A 23,588-nucleotide genomic window follows, 5' to 3' on the forward strand; every position below is an offset into this window, starting at 1 on the left:
AATGCTCCCTTGTGTAATAACAGAGGCAACAGGGCAAGTGGTCTCGATTGCTAGCACGCACCGTTTAACTCCAGATAAGAGTGGCATGACTCATGATGTTCATGGCATTAATGATAGATGCCATCTGTTTGCTGTGTAAACACAGTAGTAGCAGATTCTTCCCAAGGATATACCTTCAGAATGAGCTCAGGTAGGTGTTATTATTCAGTCCCACGGGTGTCTAATAATAGCATCTCCAGACTTGTTGCACCAACCTTCGTGCCAAATCAACATTGGACACATACACATGCCTGGCCAAAGTCTAAGCAATCAGACACAAATAGACACACTTAGTCAGGCTGGTTTAAATAGAGACTCAAACAATAGGCAGCTAACTGGTTTGCATATTTGGCACAAAGCTCTGCCTCTTTGAACTTCCTCATTGAAAATGCTGTTAAGATAAAACAACACTGACATGACCTGGCCCTACAGATCAATGATTTTCAACTGGTTTATTTCCGTGCTTCCTCTTAGGTCTTGTTACTCTTTTACAGATGAGGATTCTAGATGGTCATTATTGCTGCTTAAACTTCTCCATCCACTTCAGTGTAATGGCTCTATCTGCTGGGGTTTGGTGTGCATTACAATGCAACATGCACAGCTGTTGTCTTTTATCGCACTCTACTACTTCTCAGGTTAACAACGGCTTTCTACAGCATCATAATAATGCTGTAGAGTTTCGAAACCTTTAATGCTTAGTTGTGTTTTGTTTTATTATGATTATTATTAATGGGGCCTCGTATGTCCAGTCATAACAGCTGGTGATTCATCGGAAAAGACTCATGAAGTTCTCATTTTATGGACTGTTTTTATTGTGAGTCATTAAAAGGGATTCCTCCACTACACTGTTAAAAAAAAAAAAAAAAGTAGTATTAATGGAAAATAACTGTCTCATAGAAACACAGTAATTTTCCGTATTTGTAACAGATTGTGGCCTTAATTTGACAGTTCATGTGCATTTTGTGTTGTTTTTGATGTTAATTGAAAAATATTTACAGTGAAAACAATGAAATGACTAAAAATATATAATAATAGATGATAAAAATAGAAATCAAACAAATAAATCTGTCAGGATTTGGGGAGTGGAGAACCCAAATGCAGGCAAATAGACAGGCAAGTGGTGGTAATGCAAAAGGGTTTTATTTAACAAAACTCCAAACACACTACTACAAAGACTAGAACTAAGACAGCAGGGCAAGAACTAAACTAACCAACGCTATGGACTCCAAAACACAACTACAGTGGCTAGAACTGAGGCAGAGAGGCAAAAACCAAATTAACTAGTGCTGTGACTCTATATGACTCAAAACAACAAGGCAGAGGGGAAGTACTTACAAAACAGGGGAACTCAAACAAAGGAGCAAACATAAATTGAGGTAATTCAATAGCAGAGTCCAGTGGGGAAATTCCATGAAGGGAAAAAGCAGTAAGGGTCCAAAAACATGCGTAGTCTAGGTGGGGAAACAGAGCTGTGGCAGCATGTGGAGATGGTAAACAATGAACCAGTGAATGCAGAGGGAAACAGAGGGCTTAAATGGCTGAGGAGTGGACCAGGTGAATGAGGTTGAGCTGAGTGCAGCGGCTGAGAGTAATGCAGTAATCAAGTGATAGAGCCAAGGGATGAGCGACAGGGAGAGAGACAGAAGAGGAAGACAACAGACAGAGGGAGACAGAGACACACAAACCAAAACACACAGAGAAGGGCAAAAATCATAGACATATATAGGTAGACGCATCATAGGCTGTCGAGAGACGTGCTTACAGCGCCGCCATCTTGGACCGGGGCCAGCCGAGGCAGCGGTGCATAGAAGTCTATGGAGGAGAGAGGTACTGCTGAATCTAAAAGTGGAATTATTCGCCGAATTTTGAACCGATTGCCAAACTGTTTGATTTTTAGAAACGTCACACGTGTAGCTACTATACAAGGTGCTCGGATATTTTTTTACAATGCTGGTTTTGCCACTCAACACTTAGATGCCGGACTTATGTTCAGCCTTTGGATGCTCTAATGAGCGCTGTAAGGAAACAAGAGCTCGTGGGATTACTTTTCACATGTAAGATGTATGTAAGGAATAATATATTGTTAGCAGGTTGTCATAGCTAGAGTGAAATAAACGCCGAGAAGACGGATAGAACCCCTCAGCTCCGTGTCTGGCTTCTACCCATGATCTAACCAGCTCTCTGCATCATCCTGTGTATTACACAGCTGCTTACCGGTGAAATAACTAATCTGAGGCAATTTTTTGTTTAAAATTCGATGTTATGAATCTAGCGTTCCTAGCAACTTACTGCAGTAATTGGTATACAGCATCTGATTGATCTAATAGCCCTGATTTATGATGGAACTATTTTTGTTGTAGACAATTCTTCATCTCTGGCTACTTTTCTCACATGTTTAAGCTTTCCCAAAGAACGTGATTTATACACGTGATATAATAGTAATAATAACAGTAATAATAATGATAAAAATAATAGTAATAATAGCAGTAATAATAGTAATAATTGATATAATATTAAGAGTAGTAATAATAATTATTATTATTATTAACAGTAGTAATAATAGCAGTATGGCAAAACCTGCATTGTAAAAAAAATATCCGAGCACCTTGTATAGTAGCTACACGTGTGACGTTTCTAAAAATCAAACAGTTTGGCAATCGGTCCAAAATTCGGCGAATAATTCCACTTTTAGATTCAGCAGTACCTCTCTCCTCCATAGATTTCTATGCACCGCTGCCTCGGCTGGCCCCGAAGCAAGATGGCGGCGCTGCAGGCACATCGCTCGAGTGGGCAGCCGCAGTCAATGAGGCGTCTACGTATATATGTCTATGGCAAAAATGAGGAAAGGAAGGAAAAGGGAGGACAAGTGACAAAAGGGAAGAAGCTGGGGCAAATCCTAACAAAATCTATGTGAAAATCAAGAACCAGTGCTTCTTTTGTAGTTAATTGTCATGACTTGTAATTAATTTACACTATTACATGCAAATTAATTGCTCCGTCTGATAAAACAACTAAAATTAAGTCAGTAAATGTACTTTGACAGTCAATTTTAATTTAAAATTTATATGTGGTACAGGTTTTTGAAGGTTATTTTACATTAATCACATAAATTCATAGGCCATTTTTGCAATTCTACTGACATTTTCATCAGCACAACTGTAAAATATATGAGGGAAAATTCCATAAAATTACAGTTCTTTTGTTTGTTTGTAGTTTTTTTCCAGCATGTCTACAGTTGTAAAAGTTAATCAGTTAACAAGTTTTGGTCTCAAGTTTGAAGCAAAGATCTAGAAAATGTTAACATATAACGCATTAGTAAACAGTTTACTGACAGATAATGAAGCCAGTTCAAGCTAGAAAATGTTCCCTTGTGTGGGTTTATACTTTATTAGAAAGTAGATGGTATATCCTCAACCATCAAAGACAATCTTAAGAAAAAAATAAGAAGCAGCGGAAAAAGCATTTTCGTTAAAGTTATATGATGTTTTTTCTTACCAGTTAACGTCGTCTGCAGTTTCTGAAATGAATAAGGTCCTTATTGTCTCGTAGACTAAGTATTTATAGCTTTAAAATGACAGGAGGAGTTACATTTGCATTTCATTTGCGCTCTATTTTTTAAATTGTTTTTTAGAAATTCTCTAGTGGCTATCCTGCCCTAAATAATCAGCATCATCCTACAGCATCACAAAAAGTAGGAGGTCTTTTCTTTTCATGACACGGATATGACGAAATCATTTGTGTGAGAATCAGAGGACGTCCCCAAAGAATCAGAGCTCCGCCAAATGCTTGGGGACTTTTTGAAGCCAAACTCCACATTTCTCAACTTCATTTCTTTCATAATCCAGTCTGGGTTAACAGTCATGTCAGTGGCCAATGAGGTGTAACTACTACAGCGGTTAATTTCAGTTTTTTTAAATAAATTTGACATCACAAAATTGGCTCATGTCGGAGCAGCGAAGTATAAAGGTTCAGGTCAGGTGGCACAGCTGGTTTATTCACGATAAGATAGGACAACTCAACAAATCAGGAATTGCGCTTTAGATAAAACCGTCCTGTAATGTGGATGATGGAGCTAAATCATAAAGTAGCATGTGATGTCTTTTCAGTCTTAATTCTACTCTGTCTCACATTGAAAATGTCTCACGATATCACCTTAAAGGATGAAGAAAATGCAGCAAAGTAGCAGAGTAGAGCTCATAGTGCAGTATGTACGTAAATATATACTCTATAAGTAGTTGTAGAAAGAACTCACCCAGTTGGTCTGTGTTAACAGGTGTTATTCAGACTTTCACATCTCAGCGATACAAGTTTAACCCATTCTTCTTCTGCAAAACTCATCAGTCCCTCTCAGGTTACACTGGGATCTCACATGAACACTCCTTTTCAAGTCCACCCACCAATTCTCAGTTGGATTGAAATCTGGGTTCTGATTTGACAACTCCAGAACATTCACCATGTCGCCGTTAACTCACTCTGAGTAGCTTTGGTGGGTCATTGTCTTGCTTGAGAATTTTTTATTTCCAAATCTCAGTTCTGTTGCAGACTTTGTCAGATTCTCGTCCAGGATTTTGCAATACTTTGCTGTACTAATTTTACCCTCTACCTTGACAAGCCTTCCAGGGCCTGCTGCTAAGGAGCATCCCCACATCATGATGCCGCTACCGCCATGGTTTACATCATGATGCCGCCACCACCGTGCTTCACATCATGATGCTGCCACCACCGTGCTTCACATCATGATGCCGCCACCGCCGTGCTTCACGTCATGATGCCGCCACCGCCGTGCATCACATCATGATGCTGCCACCCCGTGCATTACATCATGATGCTGCCACCGCCATGCTTCACATCATGATGCTGCCACCGCCGTGCTTCACGTCATGATGCCGCCACCGCCGTGCTTCACGTCATGATGCCGCCACCGCCGTGCTTCACATCATGATGCCGCCACCACCATGCTTCACATCATGATGCTGCCACCATGCTTCACAGTGGGAATGGTGTGTTTGTGATGATGTACAGTGTTTGCTGTCTACATTGTTTAGTCTGATGGCCAAAAAGCCAAATTTAGTTCAATTTTGGTGTCATCAGATCAAGGAACCTTCTTCCAGTTGTCCTCAGAGTCTCCCACATGCCCTCTGGCTAACTTTAGTGAAGATTTATCAGAATTTTTTTTCAATAGTTTCATTCTCTTCACCATTCTCCCATAAAGCATTGACTGGTGAAGAACAGGCAGCAATTGTATGCACAGTCTCACAAAATTGGATACATGCACGATGAGACAGATGATATGTACAAAGTACAACATTTAAATTGATTCATAAGTTTACAGTTATGGTGTACGGCTTTGATATTAAATACACTACATATATAGCTGGTAGTAAAATTCAAACAATATGTAGATGAGCATATCAGGTATAGTGAGGGTGATGCAGAGTAGAATCATTTTAAGGATGACTACTCTGGGCAGATTTACACATGCCATATTTGTGCCGTTTCCTAACAATGAATTTAACTACTATGAGGGATATAGTAGTTCCACTCCTCTTCAATGGCTGTGCGAAGTTGCTGGATATTGGCGGGAACTGGTACACGCTGTCGTATACGCCGATCCAGAGCATCCCAAACATGCTCAATGGGTGACATGTCCGGTGAGTATGCTGGCCATGCAAGAACTGGGAAGTTTTCAGCTTCCAAGAATTGTGCACAGATCCCTGCAACATGGGGCCGTGCATTATCCTGCTGCAACATGAGGTGATGTTCTTGGATGTATGGCACAACAATGGGCCTCAGGATCTCGTCACGGTATCTCTGTGCATTCAAAATGCCATCAATAAAATGCACCTGTGTTCTTCGTCCATAACAGACGCCTCCCCATACCATAACCCCACCGCCACCATGGGCCACTCCATCCACAACATTGACATTAGAAAACCGCTCACCCACACGACGCCACACACGCTGTCTGCCATCTGCCCTGAACAGTGTTCATCTGTGAAGAGAACACCTCTCCAAGGTGCCAGACGGCATCGAATGTGAGCATTTGCCAACTCAAGTCGGTTATGACGACGAACTGGAGTCAGGTGGAGACCCCGATGAGGACGACGAGCATGCAGATGAGCTTCCCTGACACAGTTTCTGACAGTTTGTGCAGAAATTCTTTGGTTATGCAAACTGATTGTTTCAGCAGCTGTCCAAGTGGCTGGTCTCAGACCATCTTGGAGGTGAACATGCTGGATGTGGAGGTCCTGGGCTGGTGTGGTTACACGCAGTCTGCAGTTATGAGGCTGGTTGGATGTACTGTCAAATTCTCTGAAACGCCTTTGGAGACGGCTTATGGTAGAGAAATGAACATTCAATACATGAGCAACAGCTCTGGTTGACATTCCTGCTGTCAGCATGCCAATTGCACGCTCCCTCAAATCTTGCCACATCTGTGGCATTGTGCTGTGATAAAACTGCACCTTTCAGAGTGGCCTTTTATTGTGGGCAGTCTAAGGCACACCTGTGCACTAATCATGGTGTCTAATCAGCATCTTGATATGGCACACCTGTGAGGTGGGATGGATTATCTCAGCAAAGGAGAAGTGCTCACTATCACAGATTTAGACAGATTTGTGAACAATATTTGAGAGAAATGGCGATATTGTGTATGTGAAAAAAGTTTTAGATCTTTGAGTTCATCTCATAAAAAATGGGAGCAAAAACAAAAGTGTTGTGTTTATATTGTTGAGTGTAAATTCTTGTGAAAAAGTCAAAATAAATCGACCACGATTCACGATGTTGAAAAGCACTAAAAGGTAAAAAATTCCAAGTAAGCTTCCAGTATAGTCTATACTTTATAAAAGGTGAAAACGTTATTGGGAACAAGTACTGTCAGAAATATGGCATAAATCTGTCTCGAAGCTCCTCATAAGCTGAGTAACCATGCAAGAAAGACACCAGTGAGTGAGGCCACCAAGACAGCTATGACTCCTCTGAATAAATACTCTCCTTAATATGGCTTTCCCTTCAGATTTCCTCAGGGTTTCTATTGCCTGTGGCGGCTGTAAGAGTGATTATAGAGTACCTTTAACCGGCTGGCAACCGCTTTAAGCTGCTCACCCTGCACTGTAAGAAATATCAGTGTCACCAAACAGCTTGGCATCTAGAGCTTTGGCATTTATTTTGTTCTCAGTTCAGACTATATTATTAAACACATCAGGTTATCTTGTTAAAATAAAACAGATATTATCAATTATTCAGCAGATTTTTAGCTGATTTCTAAAATTTTGCTAGAAACTTAATTTGCCATACAGGGACAAAAACAGATCTAGTGTGCATTTTTTGTATATTTGCATTTTTATTCTGCGCATGTGTCATTTCATGCTCATTTATTGCTAGATAGCAGATGAAATCATGGATCCCCTCTCATCCTGGTGTTCATTTTTGTTGTTTTTCTTGCAGTGTACGTCCATGGAGGCATCACATGACCCGTTAATCTTCAGTGTATTTCCGCGTTCACGACGGCCGAGCTCTCATCAATGACTCTCCATGGAGGTGTGCGCGGCTTCACCTAAAGCATCCCCGCCGTCCTGCCTCCCCTCCGTTTGCCGCCGCCGCCGCTGCTGCTGCTGCTGCTGCTGCTTCTTCCTCTCCGAATGAATGAAACCGTGACCGTCTGAGCCTCTCCTCTTCCTCCTTCTCCGCCTCTTCCTTCCTCCATCGAGCCCTTGTCGTCCACCGAGCTGGGGGGGAATCCGGGCAAAGGGAGCCGCGGCGCTGCGCAGCGGCCGACGGACGCCCCGCCGCGACGCGCAACCAACATGCTCACCCGGGTCAAGTCCGCCGTGGCCGGGTTCATGGGTGGAATCATGTCCGGGGGCAGCTCCGGGGGAGGCGGGAATCCTGGTGCCGAAATGCCGCTGAAATTCCCGTATATGAGACCCGAGTTCCTTGGACTGTCCCCGGATGAGATCGAGTGCTCCGCGGACCACATCGCCCGGCCCATACTCATCCTGAAGGAAACCAGGAGATTACCGTGGGCCACCGGATACGCTGAGTAAGTAAACCCACGGTAGCTGGCCTCCACGCAGCTCCCGTTATCTCTCAGCGGCATTTAACGGAAACCACATGATTGCATTGTGGAGGCCCAGTGTGGAGCTTGCAGGTGCACCATGACACTTTATTTCCCTTTAGAATAAACACATACATCCAAAGCATGAACTGGGAGCAGAGCTGCACCTGTTGTGACCCACATTCACATGCTTCTGGATGCATGTATTTGCATCTTTTTGTATGCAGTTTAACTTTCATGCCTTCATAAGTGGATGACAGCACTCATCCAGAGGATCACAGCACCCATTGAGCTGGTTTTCACGTGCGAGAGGATGATGATGCCACGTCTACCAGCAGTATGTGGGGAATTAGTCTACAACAGTGGTCTATTTAAGGCTGCGGGACCTGTGTGTCAGTGTGTGATGGCTTGTCAATAAGCTAAACTGGACCATGTTGCCTCACACAGATGCATTGTCTCACTTCAGTGTCTTTACATGCACTTTGGTGGCTGTTTCTGCCTCCATCAGCACTGTGCAGCACCATCTGTCCTCCTGCAGTCATGTCACATTTTACACAGCAGTGTTGTTTTGGCACATGCGCTCCTCCACAAAGCTGATTTACATCCTCAGAGAGACAAGTATATACAGATTTCCACTGTTTTCACATCATGCATTATATTTACTCTCAGCTTTTTCATCCTGTGCTTTGCTAAAGTCTTTAAGTGTGCACAATATGACTTAATGTAAACTATAAGTGCACAGTCCACAAGAATGGTAATAATGTAGGTTTAAAAATTTCATGTGATGCATCCATTATTTGCAAAACATGCATGAGAAAATAGATATAGACACTCATTTGGGAGGCAGAATTGTGCACCTTTCTTTGGAAAAAAAGTAACCACTCCTAATATGAGGTAGATGTTTGAATCTGGTTAAAGCTCTAAACCCCCCAAAAATGCCCAAAGTCTAACATTTACTTGAGCCAAAAACTGTAAAAACCTTCTTACGTATAGTACCATGCGTAAAATTAAGCGTATAATTGTGATATTTCATGAAAATCACTTTTTTCTACTCGTCATATTAAAGATTTGCAAAAATGAGTCACTTGTGCAGACCACATTCTGTAAAAAAGTAAATATTCTTTGCCACGATTCACTCAGCTGTGACAAACAGTCACTTAAAAATTCAAGGACTATTCGGCTGAACTCCAGGCAGTGTTTACACCGAGTAGAGAGGAGACAACCAGAGAGAGGTGAATAAAATCTAAAACCCAAAAGATCTTTAAAGAATTGATAAATTAGACCATTTTGAACCAAAACTTGATTATTTTACAGTCCTTGAACTAATCACGTATGGTTCCATGTGGAAACTTAACCAAATTTAAGCTTAAAATCATGATATTTCATCTAAATTACATCATCCTACATGTCTCATTTAAAGAATCACTAAAAATGAGTCATTGGTTGCCACCACATTCTGTTAAAAATAAAAAAAATCTGTATCTCAATTCACTCACCTGTGACCAACACTCGCATGACAAAAATCCAGAGAATATTTGACTGAACTGCAGGCAGTGTTTACACTGAGCCGAGATGAGATGACTAGACAGGCCGAGAGAAAAATTACGCGTACTTGATCAACAACATCAATGTAGCATGGCTCAAAAACTATGTACAGATTAGCAAGTTGTCAGTAAGTCGTTGGAAGATGCATTCAGCACAGTGAAACATCTTTTAAAGTGGTGGACAAACCGAAAGATTGTTAAGGTTGTAAAATGTAAGCAGTCATGTATTGTGCTTTTGATTTAGTTTTTTATGATTTCTGGCATTATTAGTTTGTTATGCAACACGGAAAACATTCTTGAGTTCTCTCTACATCAGGGGTGTCAAACTCCGTTCCTGGAGGGCCACTGTCCTGAATGTTTTAGATGTTTCCCTCTTCCAACACGCCTGATTCAAATGATCAGGCTCGTTATCAGGCTTCTGCTGAGCTTGATGATGAGCTGATTATTTGAATCAGGAGCGTTGGAAGAGGGAAACATCTAAAACATGCAGGATAGTGGCCCTCCAGGAACTGAGTTTGACACCCCTGCTCTACATCCTGGTTATGCCGTTTCCATAGAGGTGCAGGACTTTATTTCGCAGTAAAAAATGAACCCACAGTGAGCAAAAAGGACCAGGAAAGACACATACCCCTTTTCGACCAGAAAGAACCCGGTGCTAGTTTAGTGCTGGTGCTTAGTTGGTCCAATCTCATGCCTCCTAAGAACCAGTTTGCTTTTCCATTGTCAAGGAGCTAAGTTAGAGACACGTAATTGTGTCACCGTAAAATGTCAGTAGGTCACTGCTTGTGTAGCCGTTAAACTACGCTCGCACACCGTAACCATGCAAGTGCTGTTTCTGACTTTTCAACCCAGAAACAAATAACTACCTGTCTTGATCGTAGTCATAGGCAACGGTGACTACGTTTGAGAAGACGGGTAATTGTCAGAGAGATTTTGATTCTTAACAGTGTTGTGCTAGTGTTAATTGGATTTGGCGTCCGTTTTACTGTTTTTTAAAAATACTACGACTACTACTACTTGCTCAGCTGTTTAAAAATGGTGGGTCTGGGGCGCCCAGATATCTCAACTGGTTGAGTGGGCGACCCATGAATAGGGGCTAGTCCCCGATGCAACGACCTGGGTTTGTCGGACCTTTACTGCATGTCTTCCCCCCACTCTTCTCTTTACTTTCTTGTCTGCCTCTCAAACTGTACCTATGAAATGAACCCAAAAGGCCAAAAAATAACTTTAAAAAACCAAAATGGTGGGTCTGTGTTTTCACCGTTGATCACCGTAACCAAGCCTGAAAAGCACCAGTTTTTGGAGCCTGGAGCCGGTGCTTAGGCAGTGGCAACACAAAGAATTGGTGCTACGTTCAGGCACTAGTTCCGAACAAGCACTGGAACCAGCTTGGTTGAAAAGGGGCCTGCCAGAAACTCTTCGGGATTAATTAAGAGCTAGATGAGTTCAACATTTGCATGGACAGTCATTAAATACTCCACCTCTGACTTGATTTTCAGCGTTTTGCTCAGGGTGCCCCACAACAGCAGGGATACAAACCTGAACTTTGGACGAACTGACGGGTTCTCCACTAGAAATAATCATCTGGCTGCAACACCCAGCGAAGTTCAATAAACGTGATGGGAGTTGCCTTGTAAATACTGAAGATCATAGCAGCAGCTAATGCTGATACGCTTAAAATGTACAATATGAGGGCGTAGTGCAAATACTCAACATTACACAGCAGTGAGTGTAGCTTCATTATTTCAACACCGCCACACCTCATTGTAGTTGTGTTTTACATTCTTTTGAACCCAGTAACATCACAAGTACCACAACGCTGACACCAGACATCCACCACAGCCTTCTCTTTCCCTCACAATACGTGATGCATTAGGTTTCAGACACTGCAGGATTTTCGAGGAAGAAATTTCAAGTGATGAGCTGCTCTCTGCTGTATCATTCCCTCCCTTTGGTTAATGTTCCACAAAGGTCGATTCCTAGATGTTAATCTCTCACTGCACCCTGATTTGAGCGGTGTGTGTATGTGGTTCACATTTCACGAACACAAGAGCAAATCTGGGAATTAATCAATAGCCGTCACATAAAAGTAGTTCCTGATTGTAGTATCAGTTAACTGAACCGTTGTCTAATATTTGTTTCTAGATGTCTGCCTCCTTATCATATAAATTACAGTTTAATCCCTCCTTAAGTAAAGGATTACATCATACTGTGTTGCTTGTAGAAATGCATCAGTTACTGAATGATTACCATCCAATTACATGCGAGTTATTAATACAATGTGCGTAGTCAGCTCTGAGCCATGTGGCCTTTTTTCCAGCTTTTATTTGAGAACATTTGCACATTTCAAAACATTTGTTTTAGTTTAGTTTGTGTGTTTTCATTCTGAAACATGTCACGTTCTTCTCTCAATGACCACACATTGACAATTAGAAATATTATCTCCCTTTTTCTGCACTGTAACGCAATAGTAACCGAAAAAGTAGGACAAATTTGGAAAATATCGAGTGTGAAACATTCCTTCTACATGCGGTTACTACTTACAATGTGAAGAAAGACAAATGAACCCAAACACGTCATATTACAACTTTTTATGCTGCTTGATACTAAAATAAACTCGCATGGCTCCTATTTCCATGACTAATCTACAGTAGAAATCTGTCTATAACACAATTTGCTCAGATTTACAGGTTCCTAGATAGAATGAGTTGGGTTTTTTTTTCTTACTTAAAAGACACATAGTTTGTTGACATGCAGGTTCCAAATGTGCACACGAGGAACTGGAGAAAAACTTGGAAACGAACGATTTGGTAACGACAAAGAAGCTGATGTTACTTGTGTAGAATATTGAATGGAAAATCACAATAGAATAGAAGATTTTTAGTGCCATTTTTTCTGTATATCCAGGACATACAGAGGAACTGAAACATTTTTGTATTAGCGCCATACATTTTCTATAAAAGGGGATCAAAATACAATATAAATAAAATGCATAAAATTAAATCTAAAAATCAACCCATGAACTGCTGGTAGTGCAATATAGTGACAGCTTATTGAGGTGATAGTGGTGCAAATATTGATTCGCATTCATCATTGTTTTTGCTTCCTCCACTTAATTGAGGTTGATTGATTAAAATATGGATTTCTAAAGTACTCTGCTCATAGAACATCTGAACATAGAGAACAGCTCCTCTTTTTGTTTCAAATTGGCTACATGTCATTTTGAAGTACCCGTTTGATTGCACAGCTGTCTGCACTGCTTTAACTGAGTGGAGACTGGAAGGTTCTCTGAACTAGAAGCCGCTTTGCTCGCTTCCATTGTAGCCTGCATCCGAGGCATTTAGGTAACATCTATGAATTGTACTGTCTATTGATGAGCAGATGTTCAGCAAGTGAGGTATTTTTGGTGGAGTTTGACTTAACCTCCAGAAGATCCATTGAATTCAGGTGAAGAACCAAAGTTTAGGGCGTATTTTGATGCAGATTTGTATATAAGAAATGCATCACAGTGAGGAAGAGAAAGCAGTGCCATGCAGCCCTACATCAGATGTCTTACTACTGGAAGCACTCAGTTTTTGTAGAGCATACAGGAAGCAGGACATCAGCCAGCCACACCGTAAACTCTCCAGACAGTTAGCTGTATTCACACATGACCTCATAAGACTTTACACTGACTTGGTACAAGGGAGCTGTCAGGGTTTAGTGTCCAGTCCAACTGATTCAGACATATACACTCTCACTTAAGCTCCTCCGGGAGTGCCTAGAAGAGCTAAGGTCCGCAGTTCATGTGTGAAAACACAGTGATACTGAGAGCATCCGTGTCTTACGTGGATCAGTGTGGTTAATGAGTTCAGCTCCTATCAGCATTTATCTGTAATTAAAGCCTCCTGTGTTCTCGTTACAGCAGAAGCTTTGGCTCTTGCCACTTCTAGACACTGTGAATTGATGGCTTATTATTACATTTCTCTGGAATAAGAAAGAAAAATCCAAGTCTTTCAGTTAGTTTCATTAGTTGACTGTTTGCTGACCCTTCCCCTTCTCCTTGTTCAAGCTGGATACATGAGGGTTATAGTCATAAAGACAGGAAAGAGCTTATAGGATTGCGTTTCTGTTTAAATAATAACAGAAGAGGAATGTTTTAAGTTTTGTTGTCTTCATTATGTTCGACTTGGATCAAAAACAGTCAAGATTCAGAGATGAATGCATGAAGGAGAGCTGCTTGTGTCTTTAAATCTCTAGCTCTTCATATGGGAATGAAACGTTTTCTAGATTTTGGGTTTCTGCCCCTTACAAAAATTTGAGCTTTCTGGAAGCTGTGGTTAACTTTCTGTAGAATTACCGCAGGTTTGCCAGCAGGGTCATGTTTTTTTTTTTTAGATTTGTGGCAAACGAAGGAGGGACTGGATTTTATCCCAGCTGACTTTTGGCGAGAGGCGGGTACTTCCAGGACTATGACGCCAATGCCAAACGTGTGACAGTAGTAATATTTCTTAACTTATGCATGTTTTTGCAACAATTCAGTTAATCATAACACATTTTTTTCTTCAGAATTGCCATTTAAATGTTGCATCATGACGTCTTGTTGATTCCAGTTACTGGTTGCTACACTCACTGGAACAGTTTTATACACAAACACTGACCGTCTTAGATTGTAATTTCCAAAGAAGTAAAACTATAAAAGAATGGAAATATTTGAAATAACAGAACTAAAAGATAGTTTTACTGTGCAGAGTTTCTGTGACACCACGACACAATGTACACAAGCAGTCACATAAAAATCACTGTATATCTAGTTACTTCTCTCCTGCTCTCTGTGCTCACTTACAATGTAGTTTAGAACAGCTGAATTAGCAATAAAATGTTTTCATTTACATATTTTTATAAATTTCTGTTGTCAAATAATGGAAGTCTGGGCTATGCATATTAGCCTTGTAGCCATGACATTAGCTTTGCTAGCTAACTAGCTAACTTTTCTCGTTGTGTATGAATGAGCAAAACATTGTTTCATAAATTACTGAGAATTTTAAGCTGTGAATTCACCCCAATTATACTCATTATAGCATGTTTCTTGAGATGTTAGAGCTACATATTAAAGAAGAAATCGAAACCCATCCACTGCTGGAGTCTTTTACAACTTTCCAGTTTTGCTGTTGTATTTTCTTATCTCCTACATTCACATGGTTGCTCAGTCCTAGGCAAACTCTGCGTGGAAAAGTACTGAAGTTGGACTATTTTGAACTCGTAGCTGTTGCTGTTATTGTTTCTTTCATGTTTCGAGTTAACTGGAGGCAAAGCTTTGAACCATTGTGCTTCAGCAAATAATTATCACGTCCTCGGGGCCACTGTCTGGCCCAGAATCTGTTGCCAAGGGTAGAGAAACAAAAAGGGCATTAGATGTCTGACAATGGAGGGTAAAATTAGGTTTTGTTCCTAATGGGCGGAAAAACTAATTGTTCCATATGAAACAAAAAAAATTGATTGGCAGGGAAATGAAGTCATTCTTCCTGTAAATGGTGAAATGAGGACTAATGTGAGTGCTTCCAAACACATGCACACAATAGCACCAGCTGCAGCTTTCATGAAGCACTGAAGGATTATTGAATCAAATGTGCCGTAGTTATCGCGGATGATAATTGTTTTGTTAATAGTCTTTACATTCAGGGTTCAAATGCGCACTGACATGTAGTTTTTAATGTGAAACCAGCAGCTCATGATCACTCCACATGCAAACACAGGCCGTACATTACTGCCTTTGTTGACAGCAGATTAGACGAAGCCCCTCATGCGTGGATTTCTGTGTATCAACAAGCTCAAACGTGGTCAATGCGTCAGAGTGTTTTATGACCATAATAACTCAGAGGGCATTTTCCAACCGTGATTATGGGCGCAATGGTAAAGCATTAGGTTTGAAAGCAGAGCTGAGTAATCATGGTGAAGACCAGCCCCCTGGACATGAAGGCTTTTATGCTCAGCATCGCATGGGGAAAAGCACGTTACAGCCTAAGTAGCATCACTTATAGTCAGGAGCTCTCAGTACTGCAAATCAGCATAGCAAACAGGCCCGTTTTTATCATAGTCATGCTAGTTATGGGCTTGATTTGAACAAGTTTTTTAATAAACAAAGCCCCAACCCAAGTTGCAACTATTTGTAGTTGTCCATGTGCTAATACAGGTATCTGAAGAGCAGATATATATATATATATATATATATATATATATACACACACGTGGACAAAATTGTTGGTACCCCTCAGTTAAAGAAGGAAAAACCCACAATTCTCACTGAAATCACTTGAAACTCACAAAAGTAACAATAAATAAAAATTTATTGAAAATTAAATAATCAAAAACAGCCATCACTTTTGAATTGTTGATTAACATAATTATTTAAAAAAACAAACTAATGAAATAGGGCTGGACAAAAATGATGGTACCCATAACTTAATATTTTGTTGCACAACCTTTTGAGGCAATCACTGCAATTAAACGATTTCTGTATTTGTCAATGAGCGTTCTGCAGCTGTCAACAGGTATTTTGGCCCACTCCTCATGAGCAAACAGCTCCAGTTGTCTCAGGTTTGATGGGTGTCTTCTCCAAATGGCATGTTTCAGCTCCTTCCACATATGTTCAATGGGATTCAGATCTGGGCTCATAGAAGGCCACTTTAGAATAGTCCAACGCTTTTCTCTCAGCCATTCTTGGGTGTTTTTGGCTGTGTGTTTTGGATCGTTGTCCTGTTGGAAGACCCATGACCTGCGACTGAGACCAAGCTTTCTGACACTAGGCAGCACATTTCTCTCCAGAATGCCTTGATAGTCTTCAGATTTCATCGTACCTTGCATACTTTCAAGACACCCTGTGCCAGATGCCGCAAAGCAGCCCCAAAACATTACTGAGCCTCCTCCATGTTTCACCGTAGGGACAGTGTTCTTTTCTTCGTATGCTTGGTTTTTGAGTCTATGAACATAGAGTTGATGTGCCTTACCAAAAAGCTCCAGTTTGGTCTCATCTGTCCAAAGGACATTCTCCCAGAAGCTTTGTGGCTTGTCAACATGCATTTTTGCAAATTCCAGTCTCGCTTTTTTATGAGTTTTTTTCAGCAGTGGTGTCCTCCTTGGTCGTCTCCCATGAAGTCCACTTTGGCTCAAACAACGACGAATGGTGCGATCTGACACTGATGTACCTTGGCCTTGGAGTTCACCTTTAATTTCTTTGGAGGTTGCTCTGGGCTCTTTGGATACAATTCCAACGATCCGTCTCTTCAATTTGTCATCAATTTTCCTCTTGCGGCCACGTCCAGGGAGGTTGGCTACTGTCCCGTGGGTCTTGAACTTCTGAATAATATGAGCCACTGTTGTCACAGGAACTTCAAGCTGTTTAGAGATGGTCTTATAGCCTTTACCTTCAAGATGTTTGTCTATAATTTTTTTTCGGATGTCCTGGGACAATTCTCTCCTTCGCTTTCTGTTGTCCATGTTCAGTGTGGTACACACCTTTTCACCAAACAGCAGGGTGACTACTTGTCTCCCTTTAAATAGGCAGACTGACTGATTATGAGTTTGGAAACACCTGTGATGTCAATTAAATGACACACCTGAGTTAATCATGTCACTCTGGTCAAATAGTTTTCAATCTTTTATAGAGGTACCATCATTTTTGTCCAGGCCTGTTTCATTAGTTTGTTTTTTTTAAATAATTATGTTAATCAACAATTCAAAAGTAATGGCTGTTTTTGATTATTTAATTTTCAATAAATTTTTATTTATTGTTACTTTTGTGAGTTTCAAGTGATTTCAGTGAGAATTGTGGGTTTTTCCTTCTTTAACTGAGGGGTACCAACAATTTTGTCCACGTGTGTATATAATTTTGTTTTTGAAGAAAGAGGTTTTGGATTTCAGTCTTGTAGTGTTTCAACAGCTAATATTAACCATTTTCTATAACTGCTTCTTCTAACTCTAAAAGCTCTCAGCCATTTCTGCTGTTGGCTGCAAGAGTGAATACAAGAGTTTTGATGTGCTAATGGAATCTGAGGAACTGAGGATTCTGTGGTTTGCTTTGAATATTTATGGCACTGTCACCACAACAATGGGGAATGTTTTAGTATTTGTGCATGGAGTGGATAATGTGGCTAATGTTAGCATTAGCTAGGATCATATGCCCACAGGTCTGGAAACTGTAAAGCTGAAAGACTTGATTAAAACTTTTAGACTAACTTGTAACTAATGCACTAGGACTGTGTAGGTTACTATGTTTCCATGTCACCTGTTGTGCTTCAGTGCAGCCTAAGATTAGCCGGTGTTAACATCAGTTAGCTTCTCTCCTGCTCTCTGTGCTCACGTATGCTGCATTTTAATACAGCTGAATTTATAATTAGGTTGTTCTCATCTACATATTATTCAATTTGTTTTGTCAGACAACATAACAAGTGTGAAATACTGCATGAAGCAGTCAATTTTTTTTACCTTCACACTGCCAATCACAGATGCAGAGTTTTCTTCCTGAAGGGTGTGTGGACAGCAGCAATATAACTGCATTTAAAGGGACATTCTGTACACCAAAACAGAGCATATAGAGGATAATGCTAAAGCCGAGGTTTATACAGTTATGGTGAAATGAATCATCTTTGGTATGCTTTCAGCTAAAACACTTGAATGACACATTCTGGGAACATGTGACACTTTTATTCAATTTCTGACATCGTATGATATTGGACGTTCTAAAGGAATTACCACAGTCCCAAGAAATTGGTTTGATCTTTAAAAGTTTCTTAAACCCAACCCACCTTCAGAGAGCTTTTTTGTTGATTGATTAATTAATCATTTGAGCAATCATATTTTGCTCTAAAACAATAAAAAGAGAAAATAACTTAATAATATAAAACTTACAGTATACACATGTATGTTTTGAAATGCGTTTGTGGTGGGTCTTCCTTTAATCTGCATGACAGCTGGTTTTCTAACTTCTAACGCTAATCACATATGTTAGTAAGAAATTACCTTGAAAGAGCTTTTTGCAACAAAAGCTGTTTAATCACTGTGAACTATGGAAAGACAAGAACATTCTTTTCCTCAACACTCTCCCTCTACTGTCACCCTTCTCTTCTGAACTCCAGCTTGTGTCCAGACAGGTGTAACAGTCAACCATGCAAGACTTTCAATAGATTTCATGTTGTTTTTCTCCTCGTCTCCCTCTCAAATTATATTTTAAACAAGCATATCAATCAAAACATTGCAGTAGCAGACAATAATCAATCATATGATGAATATGTAGGTGTTAAATGACAGCTGGGTATATTAACAACAGAAATGGCCATACTGTATTCTTAGAATTTACATATACGAACATACATGTACTCTTAGGTTCCCATGACTGTGTCCTCATTGTTCTTTCTATCTGAGATTAACAAGCATTTGTGGCAAAGGACCAGACAAGGATGCTGCTTAGCAGAAAACAACCCACAGTCTGAGTCTATAAATAGACCTGCCAATTTCTCCACTCGCACACATCCAACAACAACAGCCTCCAGAGATGTCTGTCAGACTTGCCAGTTTCATTGGAGCCTTCTTCTTTTTTCTTTCTTTATTGCCATTTATTTGTAGTCCAGTTCCATTAGCTATCACTATCTGTTATTCAGCAGCAATGGTGACCTTTTGAGATGGCCAGTAAAAGATCCATGTTGCACATTAGGTGTTTTACTTTAATGAGAAAAGATGTGGGCTCAGTTTTAGAGTCTAAAAAATTGATTGCATGGTTTTGGATCAATGTGTATATAATCAATTATTCACAACCAATGACTTTATGGATTTGGCTCGGTCTTTATTGCCACATTTTTAGTAGCAAATTGCTGTTTTTGGGAACATAATGGAGCATTTCGCAGTTAAAATATTTCTATCAGGAGTTGGCAGAGCTAGGAGGAGAGTGAGTAATGGACTTTTTTTTTCAGCCAAAAACCCAAAATGCACCACGTCTGTTTGATGGGTAATTGGGCAACATTTTGCTGACACATTAATCAGCTTAAAGAGCCCATATTATGCACATTTACAGGTTTCTAAATGTGTCTTTGGGGTCTACTAGATTATGTTTGCATGCTTTAATGTTCAAAAAACGTGTTTTTCTCATACTGAACATTGTTGCAGCAAACTGAAATGCTACTGTGTCTTAAAGGCCCTCTGTAAAAGCAAGGTCTGCTCTGATTGGTCAGCCAGCCCAATGAATATGGGTTAGAAATCATAGCTGCAAATCTGTAAGCAGAGAAACAGATATAGCTGTAGCGAGGAAATAACAGCAAACTTCTTTGGTTGAGGGCCAAATTAGTGTTACATGATGACATCATTAAGTAACAGATAAAAAACAGACAAGGAATTAGGTGTTTCAGAAAAATAAGCAGCGTTTTCTATGGGAGAAAAAAACTCTGTCTCTGTGCCCTTTGAACTTTGTAAGTTTGCAGACTTTTTACAAGTACAAAAACCCACAATTCAAAATATTGGTTCTTTTAAAAGTCATATGTCAGTAATTGCAGGTTTAAATTGTAACTCTTGTGTAAAACCTCGTTTCTGTTGACCCCACTAGATGCCGCGCTCCAGACACAAGTGACCTTTGTTGGTTTCTTTTCTCTTCTTCTACTGTGCAGCTGCATTGAGCCCATAGACTGTATATAAAGTGGACGTAGCATCTGGCTCCAAAATTGAAGCCCACCCGGAAGTGTCAAAAACTTGCAATATCACGCCGTCCGCTAGGGTTGGCTCCAGAAAGCTTTTGCTCCATAGAACCCAATTCATTTTTGGAAAAAATAAAATTTGATAGACTGATTTTCTACAGCTCTGGATTTTTTTCCTATTAGTTTTCATGGTCAAAATGAGAGATCAGGTGGCTGATTTTAAAATAAATAAATAAATACTGAATTTTAAATAAATCGTTAAAGTTGGCAGGGCGAGGGGGCGTGGCTATACTTGATTTACAGTCCCATAGACTGGTCCTGCCCCTAGTTGCTCTCCGGTCCAACCTTTTTGATGACGCTTTTTACGTCACTGGCTCCAAAAAATCCAAAATGGCGACCAGGAAGTAGCAAAATCCGGGCTTCATTTTCTCGGCGTTGAAACCAATGGGTGACGTCACGGTTAGTTCACGCCTGATTGAGCCCTGCCGTAACAATGAGTGGATCAAAGAAAGGAGAAATTGACAGTGAGTGTCGAGTGTTTCAGAAGGAGTGGACTACTAAATATTTTTTCGCTGAAGTCCGTTCAAAGGCTGTGTGTCTTTTTGCAATGAAACCGTTGCGGTTTTTAAAGAATACAAAATCAGCCGGCACTTTTCCACGAAGCATGCTAACTACGCTAGCAACCAGAACCGACAGCTACGGCTCAGAGGCTGGCAGCCAGTTTACACACTCAGCAAAATACGTTTTTTTCTGCAAACTACGATTCAAGAGTCAAGCACGAAGGCAAGTAATTTGCTAGCATTCAAAATAGAAAAGGCTAGTAAGCCTTTCTCCGAAGTGGAGTTTTTGAAAGAATGCATGGTAGAGACAGCAGGTCTCCTGTGTCCAGAGAGCAAAAACAAATTTGAAAAAAATTAGTTTATCAGCAGGACAGTTACTCGCAGTGTTGAACTAATGGATGAAGACTTAGCCAGCTCACTGAACGAAAAAGCGGAGTCCTTTAAGCTATATTTATTAGCACTGAACGAAAGTAATGACATAAAAGACACTGCTCAGGTTTTAGTTTTTATTAGAGGGATTAATGAACATTTTGAGACAACAGAGGAATTTTTACCATGTAATCCATGAAGGGGAAAACACGTGGAGAGGACTTGTAGGACAGGGTGTCTGGGGTCATCCAGAGGATGAAGCTGCCGTGGTGGAAACTCTCCAATGTCACCACGGATGGATCGCCAAACTCAACAGGAAAAAACGTCAGACTGCTGAAAAGAATCCAGGATAAGGTGAAGGAGGAAAACCCTGAGCTGGGCGTGATTTTCCTACACTGCACAATCCACCAGGAAGCGCTCTGTAAGTCTGTTTTGCATCTTGATCATGTCGTGAAGCCAGTCATAAAACTTGTTAACTTTATATGAGCAGAGAGCTTCAGCATCGTCAGTTCATGAATTTTCTTGAAGAAACTGATGCTGATCACCAGGACTTGCTTTACCACTCTCATGTCCGCTGGTTAAGTTTGGGGAAAGTATGTGAGTGAGTGTGGGAGCTCAAAGGCGAGATTTGCTCATTTTTGGAGTTAATCGGAAAAAAACGGTGATTTTCCTGAGCTGCGCCACAGAGATTGGCTGTGTTTTTGCTTTTGCCATAGAGATACTGACGCACATGAATGAGCTCAACGTGAAGCTGCAAGGGAGAGATCAATTTGTGCACGAAATATACTCAAATGTGACAGCCTTCAAAGCCAAACTGACTTTATTCTCAAGACAAATGTAAAAAAAAAAAAATCCTTTCCATTCCCTTCCATTTCCCTAAACTGGCGACGTTGACAGAGGCCAGTCGATGTGTGATGAAATAGAAGGAATCACTAGACGACGTACACAGAGAATTCTGCTGTTGGTTCTCTGATTTGGAAAAAATTGACATAACACTTCAGCTGGTATCATGTCCTTTGTTACAAGACTCAGAAACAGCACCTCAGGAGTTGCAGTTGGAACTGATCGATCTTCAAAGTGACTCGGTCTTAAAGGAGAAGTTCAGCTCCCTTAAACTGAATGACTTTTATGTTTCACGAAGTGAAGCCAAGTTTCCAAACATTCGGAAGATAGCACAGAGGATGCTGGTGTTGTTCAGATCTACCTATGTGTGGGAGCAGACGTTTAGCGTGATGAACACCAACAAAGCACACCACAGATCCCAGTTAACTGATGAACACCTCAGATCCATCCTGAGAATTGCCACAACCAGATTGACACCAGACTTTAATGCACTGGCAAAAAAGGGTGACCAACAACCCTGTTCCCACTGAAACTGAATGCGAGTATTCTTTACTTTGTCAGTATTGTCTTTAACATGTAATTCATATTAGTTTGCACGATCTCCAACCATCTGATGCTGGTCTGGCCCGTCTGTCGAATTTCAAAAGTCAATGTGGCCCCTGAGCCAAAAAGTTTGCCCACCCCTGCATTAAACCATCATATAGGCAGTGGAGGATTTAGTTAAATAATGAAGATTTGAACTTAGCTAACTTTTACCATATGGCCTGTTCTTAGTAGCTGCTTTTATTTTTTGAATATTATTGTATTTTTTTGTAGAATCTTGCTGTTTTTTAATTTTAGTTGTTTTATCATATTTGCTTTAACTGTAAAGCACGCTGGAACTGACTGTGTTTTGAAAGTTGCTGTACAAATAGTTATTATTATTATGAATGCTGTGGTTAGGACAAAAAACAAAACGGGTCAAAATTCCTGAAGCGTTTTTTGTTTTAGGATATACATGGACTCACGTGGAAACACATAAATGTAATAGGATTTGTTTGTGTTTATTTGTGGGGTCTTGCTGGTGGATAAAAAACTTGCACTGATTCTGACAACACAAACCAGCAACTGTTGCATCAGAAATCTACAAAAACTGAGCTGGAAAAACACACTGATGGTGTGACTGTCCCTAATTGTTCGCAGGCTACATTTTCGTATCATCTCTCTGTGGTCCGCGTGGTTAAGTAAAGCCGAATAAAACACACAAACGGCTTTGTTAATGTATGTACAGTCACACACAAACATCTTGTTCACCCAGAAGCGACCGTCCCAATGCATCAGGACGCTTCCAGCAGAGCAGTGCCACAAATAAGCTCCTCTGTTTGATCTTCATCAAGAACATGAAGCGTACAAACGCGGCCGCTTTCCCTCGGTGTTCGGATGGAAACCGCAGGCTGTGGCTCCGACTAATTGTTACGATCCTGCAGCGAACCGTTATAACCATGAAAGGCTGCGGCACTGTTTCATCCAACAATAAGCA

The 23,588-nt window shown here is 40.6% G+C and overlaps 1 protein-coding gene across 1 annotated transcript in view; it reads left to right on the top strand.

Moving 5' to 3' along the window:
* The first annotated feature begins 7,182 nt into the window (after window positions 1-7,182).
* The window catches only part of LOC110953580 (protein phosphatase 1H-like), a 49,534-nt gene continuing 33,128 nt past the window's right edge, over window positions 7,183-23,588 (top strand). Inside the window, exon 1 of the mRNA XM_022197665.2 lies at window positions 7,183-8,080. Within this exon, the coding sequence (XP_022053357.1) occupies window positions 7,845-8,080 (236 nt within the window). The 5' untranslated portion in view covers window positions 7,183-7,844. The remainder of the gene's footprint in view (window positions 8,081-23,588) is intronic.

The sequence above is a fragment of the Acanthochromis polyacanthus genome, chromosome 1, assembly GCF_021347895.1.
Source record: "Acanthochromis polyacanthus isolate Apoly-LR-REF ecotype Palm Island chromosome 1, KAUST_Apoly_ChrSc, whole genome shotgun sequence".
In the NCBI taxonomy this organism is placed as follows: Eukaryota; Metazoa; Chordata; class Actinopteri; family Pomacentridae; genus Acanthochromis; species Acanthochromis polyacanthus.